This window comes from Myotis nattereri, assembly GCF_964212035.1.
Source record: "Myotis nattereri genome assembly, chromosome: 21".
NCBI classification, from domain to species: domain Eukaryota; kingdom Metazoa; phylum Chordata; class Mammalia; order Chiroptera; family Vespertilionidae; genus Myotis; species Myotis nattereri.
This window is the reverse complement of record NC_138097.1, coordinates 11,142,829-11,154,925: the sequence shown is the minus strand read 5'-3', so window position 1 is coordinate 11,154,925 and position 12,097 is coordinate 11,142,829. Positions and strand designations below refer to the sequence as shown.

At 42.4% G+C, this 12,097-nt stretch overlaps 2 protein-coding genes across 2 annotated transcripts in view; one reads left to right on the top strand and one right to left on the bottom strand.

Annotated features, from left to right (window-relative positions):
- The window catches only part of CRTC3 (CREB regulated transcription coactivator 3), a gene marked incomplete at its 5' end in the record, with an annotated part of 1,283,408 nt that overhangs the window by 127,981 nt on the left and 1,143,330 nt on the right, over window positions 1-12,097 (bottom strand). The window lies entirely within an intron of this gene.
- The window catches only part of FANCI (FA complementation group I), a gene marked incomplete at its 5' end in the record, with an annotated part of 49,969 nt that overhangs the window by 6,422 nt on the left and 31,450 nt on the right, over window positions 1-12,097 (top strand). The window contains 8 exons of the mRNA XM_081114714.1: window positions 256-412; window positions 489-546; window positions 2,440-2,481; window positions 2,823-2,946; window positions 4,694-4,779; window positions 6,766-6,892; window positions 9,151-9,246; window positions 10,420-10,556. Coding sequence (XP_080970840.1) covers window positions 256-412; window positions 489-546; window positions 2,440-2,481; window positions 2,823-2,946; window positions 4,694-4,779; window positions 6,766-6,892; window positions 9,151-9,246; window positions 10,420-10,556 — 827 coding nt within the window. The remainder of the gene's footprint in view (window positions 1-255; window positions 413-488; window positions 547-2,439; window positions 2,482-2,822; window positions 2,947-4,693; window positions 4,780-6,765; window positions 6,893-9,150; window positions 9,247-10,419; window positions 10,557-12,097) is intronic.

Below are 12,097 nucleotides of genomic sequence, written 5' to 3'. Positions count from 1 at the left end.
TATGTGATCTTGACCAGAATTAAGACCCTTCAGTCTGCAGGCTGATGCTCTATCCACTGAGACAAACCGGCTAGTGCAATCCTTTATAATGACAAGTTTGTACCAGAGAGAAAGGATGCCCCGAGTCCCTGATAGGGCCAGTTCTGGTCTCATTGCCAGTTCTTTTAATTCAGCAAAAGACTCTGTTTCTTGGAAAGAGATAGCCAACATTTGGATTTCTGTTCAATTTTTTTTTTTAATCCCGTGAACACGTAGGTCCACTGTTTCCCGGGACCATCGCTGGTTGAATTAGCCAACGAGTTTATTGGTGCAATCAAAGAGGGCAGCCTAACGAATGGAAAATCTTTGGAGTTATTACCCATCATTCTCACGGCCCTTGGTACCAAAAAGGGCAGTCTGGCATGTGGAAAAGGTAAGTTTCTTCCCACTTTAGTGGCTTTTCTCTATTCGCGTAATCAAATTCATTCTCAGTGTATTTGCATTTCTAGATGAACTGAGTGGGGAAGAATGTAGGAAGCAGTTGATCACCACCCTCTGCTCTGGCAGGTGAGTCTTTCTCATTACTCTGTAGAACTTTATCGTGACTGTAAGGGTCAAGAGAAAGAATTCCTGCCATGGCCAGTTTGGCTCAGTAGATAGAGCATCCGCCTGCGGACTGAAGTCCCGGGTTCCATTCTGGTCAAGGGCACATGCCCAGGTTGTGGGCTCCAACCCCAGTGAGGGGTGTGCAGGAGGCAGCCAATGGATGATTCTCTCATCATTGATGTTTCTGTCTCTCTCTTCCTCTCCCTTCCTCTCTGAAATCAATAAAAATATATTGAAAGAAAGAAGAGAAAGGAAGGAAGAAGGAAGAATTCCCATTGGTTTTAGGAATTCATGTCACTGAATGTTTTAGATCATTTATAATGTGGCACTTGTATAAAACCACTTAGGCTGTGTTGCATTTTTGAGTGATTATTTACTACATTCTTTGTTCTAAGATTATATATATAATTTCCATTTATTTGACTGTCTATCTTAACACAGCAATTTAGTCCACCAGTATTCTTTGGATTCCTAAGATCCTTAAGGCTGGGGAAATCGCCTTTCTGCTATATCTTTTATATTTTTTTGAGGGAGTGGAATATGTAAGTGATGTTTATATCTTCAAACCCAGAAATATGGGAATTACCCTGAGAACAGAGTCCAACATAAAAGAAAATTCTCATACATGGATATGTTCAACAAAGACATTGGTGATCAACTTAATCATAAAATAGTAGAGACTTGAAATTTATACCCATTAAGAGTAAAATGTATAAAGACATACATTGAAGATGAAAAAGCCTTCACTGTATAGTCAGTGAAATATAAAGAGAATGATACTGAGTTATAGAAAAATATGATTACAGTTAGGTATATTAAAAAGAACCAGAAGAAAATATTCAACATTATCTAAACCAAAGATGACCACTTTTATAGTTCCTTATATAAGATCTTTTACATAAATGATTTTAGGCATGTATATCAGCACATGTATATTAATCCGTTGATTCATTTGTTTTGCTTTTAAATATATTTTTATTGATTTCAGAGAGGAAGGGAGAGGGAGAGAAACATCAATGATGAGAGAGAATCACTGATTGGCTCCCTCTGTACACCCCTGACCGGGAATTGAACTGTGACCTCCTGGTTCATAGGCTGACGCTCAACCACGGAGCCACGCTGGCTGGGCTGATTCATTTGTTTTTAATTACACAAAGGATCTTATTCAGTACACATTGTGTTATTCCTATCCCACTTCTGTTCATGTCTGTTTATAAAACTACATCATTTTTTTTGTATCATTTTTTTAATGGTTCCACAGTAGTCTATTTGGCTAATATCCAGTTGTTAGATTTTTCTCCCCAATAATATTCGATCAATACCATTTTGCTATTATAACAAGTGCTGCAGTGAACATATATGTCTGGGTGACCTGTTACAAGCATGCAGAGGGAGTATCTTTCTAATAGAGACTTGGGTGGGTCTGTGCTTGTGTGCATGCATATGTGTATCTATATCTATATATCTATCTATATATATATATATATATATATATATATATATATATATATATATTTTTTTTTTAATCCTCGCCCGAGTATTACGTGCACCTTTAAAGTCGGGGGGTCTTGTCTTCCCAGGAGGGCTGTGTCAGTGTACACTCCCTAAAACAGCAGGTGAGCAGTGTTTCTTTCCCACAATCTCACCAGCATTGAATATCATCAGACTTCGATTACTTGCCAGTCTGCTAGGTTAAAAGCTTGTATTTCGTGGTTTTACATGTTATCTCTTTGATCTTGTTTCCCAGTGGTACCAAATCACACCTGAAATGGCCCTAATTTTCCCCCCTCCTTCCTAATTTTATAAGTTAAAATGTGATGAATTTACATCTTCTTCGTTATTATCTTTAACCAGATGGGATCAGCGATACGTGGTTCAGCTCACCTCCATGTTCAAGTAAGCATCATCCTGCCCTCTTCTCCTCTGTCCTGCGTGTGAGCTCCCCTGCTACCAGCTGAAATGTAACAGCTCACCCCCACTCTCTCCCCAGTGAGCGTGTTGGTACCTCTATTTTCTGTTACAGGATTTCCCCCCACTCTCTCTTTTTTGCTTTATTTGCTTTCTTAAAGTATAAGTTTATGATTTTTTTCCAAGGTGACTTTGCTTAGGTAAGGTTCTTGGTTTCCTTTAAGGTTCTCTGTTGGAGAAAATGCAGAAGGGCATTATAATATTCTAGTATCTCCCCCATTAGGCTGTGGCATGAGTAGGCTCTGGCCCTTAGCATCTTTGATCCACAGGGATGTGCCTCTGACTGCAGAAGAGATGGAACTCGTGATGGGAAAAGTGTTCAAGATGTTCTCCAAGCTGAACCTGCAGGAAATACCGCCTCTGGTCTATCAGCTGCTCATTCTCTCCTCAAAGGTAGGAGGACAGCATTGTTCCTTTTCTTTTCTTCTCTTTTTAATATTTTTATTGATTTCAGAGAGGAAAGGAGAGGGAGAGAGAGAGAAACATCAGTGATGAGAGAGAATCCTGGATCGGCCGCCTCCTGCACGCCCCACACTGGGGATGGAGCCCACAACCTGGAAATGTGCCCTGACTGGGAATCGAACTAGTGACCTCCTGGTTCATAGGTCGACGCTCAACCACTGAGCCACACCGGCCGAGCTGCATTGTTTCTTTTTAACTCCACTGGGATGTCCAGCCAGGGCCCTTCAGCTTATTCTTACCCTGATGTACCTACTAGGCCAGTGATGGCGAACCTTTTGAGCTCGGCGTGTCAGAATTTTGAAAAACCCTAACTTAACTCTGGTGCCGTGTCACATATAGAAATTTTTTGATATCTGCAACCATAGTAAAACAAAGATTTATATTTTTGATATTTATTTTATATATTTAAATGCCATTTAACAAAGAAAAATCAACCAAAAAATGAGTTCGCGTGTCACCTATGACACGCGTGTCATAGGTTTGCCATCACTGTACTAGGCCGTGGTTGCTTTCATGCCCTGTTCGGTGATTTGATCTAGTAAAAAGGTCCTGCTCCTCAGCCCAGGAAAACAGCTTGTCAGAATGTTTGGTGTGTGGTAGGAAAAGGAATACAGATCTCAGGAAGGGTGGGCTATAGGCCCCCTAAGTCTGGCGTTAAGATATCTTTTAGCCCAGCCAGTGTGCTTCAGTGGTTGAGTTCAACCCATGAACCAGAGGTCATGGTTCGATTCCTGGTCAGAGCACATGCCCGGGTTGTGGGCTCCATCCCCAGTGTGGGGCGTGCAGGAGGCAGCTGATCAATTTCTCTCTCATCATTGATGTTTCTCTCTCTCTCTCCCTCCCTCTGAAATCAATAAAAACATTTTTTTAAAAAGATATTTTTTTATTTCTCTGTTCCTTTCCTCTCTCTAAAAAAAAAACCAATAGAAACTTTATTTTTATTTATCTTTTTATTTTATTTTTTTATTAATTTCTTTCTTTATTGCTTAAAGCAGCGGTCGCCAACCTTTTGGGCCTCATGGACCACCAGTTAGTGGGCAACCGCTGGTTTAAAGTATTACATATGTCTCCTTTTTTCCCCATCGATCCCTCCCTGTCTACCCTCACCCCCCAGGACAAGCTCCCACTGCCTCAGTGTCTGTGTCCATTGGTTATGCTAATATGCATGCATGCAAGTCCTTTGGTTGATTTCTAACCCTCCCCTCTCCTGCCCCGCCCTCCCCTGCTTTCGCTCTGAGGTTTGACAGTCTGGTGCTTCTCTGTCTTTGGATCCATTTTTATTCAGCAGTCTGTTGTTCATCATATTCCACAAATGAGTGAGATCATGTGATACTTATCTTTCTCCGACTGGCTTATTCTGCTTAGCATAATGCTCTCCAGGTCCATCCATGCTGTTGCAAATGGTAAAAGTTCCTTTTTTATAGCAGTGTAGTATTCCATTGTGTAGATGTACCAGTTTTTTAATCCACTCATCTGCTGATGGGCACTTAGACTGTTTCAATGGAAATTTTTTTAAGAAAAGATGTATTTTAAACCCAATTTTAACACGAAAGTATTCCGTATTCATAAATTCTTACTGTGACTCTAGGATGTAATTTGTTTATTTAAATTTATCCTTGAGAAGCCTTTAAGCTGAAAAGTTCAACTTGCTGATCTTGCCTGTTTTGTATTTTTTCAGGGGAGCAGAAAGAGGGTTTTGGAAGGCATCATAGCGTTCTTCAGCGAGCTAGATAAGCAGCACAAAGAGGAACAGAGTGGTGACGAGTGAGTAATACAGTTTAGAAACAAAACCCCTTTTACAGATGTATCTCCTCACTGTGCATCGTAGTTACTTCACTGTTCTCTAACCTTCCGGTCCCTGCCTTCACTGCCGAGCCCAGAGCTTCCCTAACCCTCTCCTCGCTGCCCAGTAATAAAGTTAAGAGAACCGTGCAGCCTCCTCAACTCTTTTCATTTGCTCCTTTCCAGGAAAATAGCAGTAACTATTCTGTAAGTTGTAAGTTTAAAAGCTGTTTATTGTTAAGTGTCTCCTCTGTGCCAGGAACTGTGTGGTCTTGGGTCTACAGCGGTGAGCCAGTCAGTCAGGCAAGGCCCCTGCTCTCGTGGAGCCTAAATTTTAGTGAGAAGAGAACAGAAAATGAGGAAAACAGTAGAGTGGAAAGTGCATGTAACTCAGATGGATGATGTGATAGAGGCAGCATAGCCACTATCCCAGCATTGTGTTGGGTGGTCAGGGAGCCCTCTCCGAGAAGCTGCTGTTTTAACTGAATGGTAAGAGCCACAATATGTAGATCAGGGAAAAGAACATTTTAAGTTAGTGAAACAGTACAAAGGCAGGAGATAGCACGGCATGTCTGAAAAGGGATTTTTTTTTACAGCAAATATTTGTAAGTGCTTATCTGTGCCACGTGCTGTTTAAGCACTTTATTTATTTTATTTTTTTGTTGTTGTTTAAGTACTTTAAACCTCACAACACCTTATTTCGTTTCTATTTTTTGGGTGCGGAAACCAAGGCACTGAGAACTTGAGGAATTTCCCAAGATTCTCTAGCCAGGGCTGGGTTTGAATCCAGGCAGCTTGGCTGTAGAATTCACTCTTTTTTTAATTTACTTATTTATTTGAGAGAGAGGAAGAGAATATCAATTTATTCTTCCATTTATTTATGCATTCATTAGTTGCTTCTTTTATGTGCCCTGGCTGGGGATCAAACTCCCAACCTTGGTATATCGGGACAATGCTCTTACCAAGTGAGCTACCCAGCCAGGGCTAGAAGTCACACTCTTAGTCCTGTCGCAGCCTACCGCCTCGGCTGTGGAGTAACTTGTAGTTATTTGGCTGCGAAGGTGATCTTGTTACTCAGGAAAGACTGACAGAAAAATAGGCTTCTGAGGAAATAAGCTCAGCCGTGACCCTGTTGCGTTGAGGTGTATGTTAGCATTCCCTGCAGAGTGTTTAGCAGGCAGTGTGGTGTTACAGGGAGAGGCCAGAGTGGAGATAGAGGTTGGGAGGGACCAGATGGGGTCACCTAGGGAAAGCGTGAGGAGAAGAGAAAGAAACCCAGTGCTGAGCCCAGAGGCATCCCACCATTTAAAAGGAGGGTGAGCCCAGCTGGCGTGGCTCAGTGGTTGAGCATCAACCTGGGAACCAGGTCACAGTTCGATTCCCGGTCAGGGCACATGCCCGGGTTGCGGGCTCAATCCTCAGTGTGGGTCATGCAGGAGACAGCCGATCCATGATTCTCTCTCATCATTGATGTTTTTATCTCTCTCTTCCTCTCTGAAATGAATAAAAATATTTAATAAATAAATAGAGGGTGAACCAGGAAAAAAAAAAGAAAATTGCTCAGAGGCCTGTGACAATGCCCCAGAACCTCAGAGAAGAAAGTATGTCAAGAAAAAAGTGGTTGGCTGTGTGGAATTGGCTGAGGCGTTAATATGGGACATGATGATTGGTTTTGGCAGCCGAGGGATCATTTGGAACCCTTGCAATACTAGCCAGTGGCATTGAGGGTAAGAATTGGGAGGGGACAGAGCCTAAATGAATTGTATTTAACTGGGAAGAGGTAAAGAAGTGGAAATAATGACTGTGGACACTTCAGGAAGTTTTGTTGCAAAAGGGAGCAGAGAATGAGGCCGTGGACTCGGTACTTGCTGCCTTCGCCCAGCGACCCTGAGTTCAGCCCGCGTTGGCCCACGTGTTCATCGGAGCATCTGCCCTGCTGTCTCTTCATACTTTTCTGTTGACTTTCAGGCTCTTGGATCTTATTACCGTGCCGTCAGGTGAACTTCGTCACGTGGAAGGCACCGTGATTCTCCACGTTGTGTTTGCCATGTCATTGGACTGTGAACTAGGCAGAGAACTCCTGAAACACGTAAAGGTAGCGGCAAACTCTTGAGGTGGCCCAGGATCTCTGTGAAGCAGGGATGTCTGAGCTCCGGCCCCTTCTATGCCAGTTCATGAAAGGGAGGAAGCAAGGAGGAATACTGCAGAATGACCCTGGGTCTAGAGCAAGCATGTCAAACTCGCGGCCGGCGGGCCACAAGTCTGACATGCTTGGTAGATCTCTTTTTTGACTTTGACATCACCACATTGATAAGCAAGTTCCGTTTTAACCATTTGTATGCCATAAGCGTCTATGACGCAAGTGGCAGATCTTTTTTAATTAAATTCACAATATTGTGGCAGTTAACTGGTGAAAGCCATTCCTTAAATGTTCTAGTTTTTAAAAAGAAAAAGCCCGGCCAGCGTGGCTCAGTGGTTGAGCTTCGACCTATGAACCAGGAGGTCACAGGACGATTCTCAGTCAGGGCCCATGCCTGGGTCGCAGGCTCGAACCCCAGTGTGGGGCATGCAGGAGGCAGCCGATCCATGGTTCTCTCTCATCGATGTTTCTATTGCTCTCTTCCTCTCTGAGATCAATAAAAATATATTAAAAAAAAATTAAAAAGGAAGATGAGAACTGTTCAGCAAGGAACTGAAATTTTAATCTTAACTCCACTAGTATCTTATGTTAACGTCAACACTGACCTGTTTGCTCATTTATGAATTAGGGATATTGCCTATTTCTAGTATAATATGAGGTTTTGTGAAACTAAGTCATTCATTAAATATTTGTGAAGTACTAAGATAAAAATCAGAAGTATTCCAAACTCTTTTAAAGAAAGGTAGTATACAGATAAAGGACCTATTTTTCCCCTAACATTTTGTTTTGAAATGTTTAACCCACAGAAAAGTTGAAATACTTTAGCAGGACAAACATCTGTCTACCCTTCACCTAGATCAGTGGTCAGCAAACTGTGGCTCAAAAGCCACATGCGGCTCTTTGGCTCCTTGAGTGTGGCTCTTCCACAAAATACCGACTTCTGCGCATGGGCCACGAAGTTTCAATCGCCCTGTACGTGCGCACCCGCACGTGGTATTTTGTGGAAGAGCCACACTAAAGGGGCCAAAGAGCCGCATGTGGCTCGCGAGCTGCGGTCTGCCGACCACGGACCTAGATTTACACATAAATGAATGAGTATGTATGAGCCAGCGAAACTCTAAGGCCACTGAAATTTGAATTTTAATTTTCACGCATCATGAAATTTTCCTTTGATATTTTTCTCCCTCAGCAATTTAAAAACGTAAAAACAAGTTGTAGCTCATGGGCTGTACAAAAACAGGCTGGATTTGGCCTGCAGGCTGTCGTTTGCCAGCCTCTGTGCCGTGGCATTACATCCGAAGGCTCATGGTTAGCAGGCTGTCTACTGCTTAAGACAATGGCCATCAGTTTTCTTCATTTGCATAGATACATGTTTCCTTTTATAATTCGACAGTCATCCATGGGATCATAATTTGAGATCACGTGACAGTCCTTGTCCTCAGCAGCTTTCACACGCAGTTTTTGTCTTTTTATGTACTGAGGATTCCTGGCCTACATTAGTAATTATGCTGGGAGTTGTAAAATGGTAGAATGAAAATTAAAATGGTTTTTCTGCATTATTGATTACCCTTTTTCTGTGAAAAGAGCCTTCCTTTTGCCTTCTAATTTTTTGGGTAATATCAGTACGTACCCCTGAACCTTTTTAAATACAATACTCAAAGCATTGCTTAAAGTGACCCATATTTGGCCACCTGGATCCTTCTAGTTTGCTCATGTGTCCTTCTGACCCCTTTAGTCCTTGGACATGTTTATGGCATAAACTATCCAAGGCTCACTTTCTACATTCCTTGCCCCATCCTGGTAGCAGCCATTTCTTTTTTTCATTATATGTCTTATTATTGAGTTTGAAGAATTCTTCGTATATTCTGGGTATAAGCACTTTATCGTATATGTAGGTAGCACATATTTTTCCTTGTGGCTTGTCTTTATATTTTCTTAGTGGTGTCTTTTGAAGCACAGAAAAGTTCTGAATTTTGATAATGTCCAATATATCTACTTTTTGTCTTACATAATTTTGCTTTTGGTATTGTGTATATAAGAAAGAATTTGCCTAATTCAGGTTCTTAAAGATTTTCTGCTGTTTTCTTCCAAAAGTTTTATAGTTTTAGCTCCGACATAGAGGTTTCTGATGTATTTAAGGAACTTTTTTTAAGTAGACTGTGTTACACTTTTAAGATGTAAGTAATGACTTCTTTTTTGTTTATCTGTTCTAGGCAGGACAGCAAGGAGATTTCAGTAATAATTATATATGTCCCTTCAGCATTGCCCTCCTGCTCTCTGTAGCAAGAATACAAAGGTTTGAGGAGCAGGTATTTATTAATGACTTTTTGGTTCCTTCTGTAGCTGATACGGAGTTCAAGAGCCTGTATTCTTTTTATTATTATTCTTTCCTAAACAATTCCACCTCAATCCTGCCAGCAGCAAATTCCTCTACAAGACATGTAGGGCCCTAGCCAGTTTGCCTTAGTGGGTAGAGCGTTGGCCCTTGAACTGAAGGGTCCTGGGTTCAATTCCAGTCAAGAGTCTGGATCCCAGGGCTTTGTGCAGGAGGTACCAGTTGATGTGTGTCTGTCTCTGTCTCTTCCACTTTCTCTATGGAAAAGTATCCTTGGGTGAGGATTAACAACAATAAAAAAAGACATGTAGGCCCACACTGTTGACTGGGGGTTGCTTGAAGACTTTTCTTCAGGTACTTGCTTTATACCTCTATTTTCTATTGTTTGGTAAGAGGTGAATAAAAATGGAAACATCACACAGTACAAGTAGCAAGGATGGGAAGTTTGGCTGGGTATTCAGCAGTTCTTTTATGGTCTATTATGTTCTACTAGAGGCCTGGTGCATGAATTTCGTGCACTGGGGTGGGGGGTGGTCCCACAGTCCAGCCTGCACCCTTGCCAATCTGGGACCCCTTGGGAGATGTCCAACTGCCGTCAGACATCCCTCTCACAATCCGGGACTGCTGGTTCCCGACCGCTCACCTGCCTGCCTACCTGATTGCCCCTAACCACTTCTGCCTGCCGGCCTGATCGCCCCCAACTGCCTTCCCCTGCCAACCCAATCGCCCCAAACTGCCTTCCCTGACAGCCCGGTCGCCCACAGCTGCCCTCCCCTGCAGGCCATCTTGTGGTTGCCATCTTGTGCCAATGTGTGGTGGTCAATTTGCATATCACCTCTTTATTATATAGGATTAGCTTTCCAGGAAATTGTCCCTGGTCACGTTGAAATAATGGTGAATAGGTTAGTTGCAAGGATGAAAGGATAAAATTCTTTGCCCTTTTTGCTCATGTGTTCTCTACTTGTGGGAAGGCCTGTCTCTTAAGTTCCCAATGAAAGTCATAATTTTTATGTCGTACTCATCTAGTGAGACAGTTGTCATGGGGATCTGAGAGTAGAGCAGCAAGTAGGAACTATGACAAGGTTAAGATTCTCTGGCAGGGAACATCATCTTTTGCTTCATTTTCCTATTTCTTTCATTGTATTAGGTGTTTGACCTTTTAAAGGCTTCAGTTTTTAAAAGCTTTAAGGATCTTCAGCTTCTCCAAGGCTCAAAATTTCTTCAGAATCTAGTCCCTCATCGGTCCTGTGTCTCAACCATGGTCTTGGAAGTGGTAAAGAACAGGTGAGTTCATGAACCACACCCTAGTAGGTTCCTCAGGTGTTTGGTGTGAGAAAATGTGATGCCATACCTATGGCCCGTCAGAGAAAACTGCTGACATTTAATACAGTTCATGTTTGTGTAAGTTCCTTTATAACCCTTTGAGTGCCAACCAATATCCTAGGGCAGTGATGGCGAACCTATGACACGCGTGTCAAAGGTGACAAGCGAACTCATTTTTTTGGTTGATTTTTCTTTGTTAAATGGCATTTAAATATATAAAATAAATATCAAAAATATAAGTCTTTGTTTTACTGTGGTTGCAGATATCAAAAAATTTCTATCTGTGACACGGCACCAGAGTTAAGTTAGGGTTTTTCAAAATGCTGGCACGCCGAGCTCAAAAGGTTCGCCATCACTGTCCTAGGGACTATGCTAAAATTGCCAAGGCATTTTTGCTGATTTTACAGCAGTTTAGGAAAAAAATTAGGAATCGCAAGTAAATGAAGTTACATATTCAAAAACTTAAGGAAACCTTTACTACATTGACATATTTAGCAATATCATCATCACTAATAAAAGCAGACTTAGAACTAGACGCCATTTCAAAGCTTTGATAGCGCTCTCGGCACTTTTGGCGAAAGACAGGAGGAGTGTGATCGCGCTCCCGGCACTCTAGGGGTTAACTTATTACTGGTTGATATTGGTGTGCCCTTTCACTGTAAGAATTCCTGTCTTCCCCAAACGCTGACGTTTTTTCCTTTTATTTCCTTTGAGTAACCCCTTTCCCTTTTCTCTCTGTTCTCTTCCATTAGCCATTGGACTTCCTTGATCTCTGTGCCATATTTCTCTATTTTTCTTTCATGCTTTTCATATTGTTGTCTTTTTATGTGAAGTTCTACAAAAATCCCTTAACTCTTTCTTCAAATTAATTTGTTCTTCAGCTCTCTCCATTTTGCTCATCGGTCCATCAGTTGGGTTTTTCTCTCCAGCAATCATATTTTTTATTTCCAAAATTTCCAGTTTATTTTATAACAGTTTGTTTTTGTTTCATGCTATTGTATTTTTTTTTTTTTAAATTCTCACCCGAGGATATTTTTCCATTGATTTTTAGGCAGAGTGGGGAAAACGGGGAGAAATATTGATGTGAGAGAAGCACATCGATTGGTTGCCTCCCTGCACGCACCCTGACCAGGGCTCTGGCCCAGGAGGAGCCTTGCAACCAAGGTACATGCCCTTGACCAGAATCGAACCTGGGACCCTTCAGTCCGCAGGCCGATGCTCTATCCACTGAGCCAAACCGGCTAGGGCCATGCTATTATATTCTTACTAGAGGCCCAGTTCACAAATTCGTGCACGGGAGGGGTCCCTCGGCCTGGCCAGTGATCAGGGCCGATTGGGACTGTCTTGCCCAGTCCCAATTGGGGCTGGCCAGCTGGTGGGAGGTTGGCTGGCCGGGAGTAGGGACCACAGGAGGTTGCCCGGCTGCGGAGGTTGGCTGTGGGAGCGCACTGACCACCAGGGGGCAGCTCCTGCGTTGAGCGTCTGCTCCCTGGGGGTCAGTG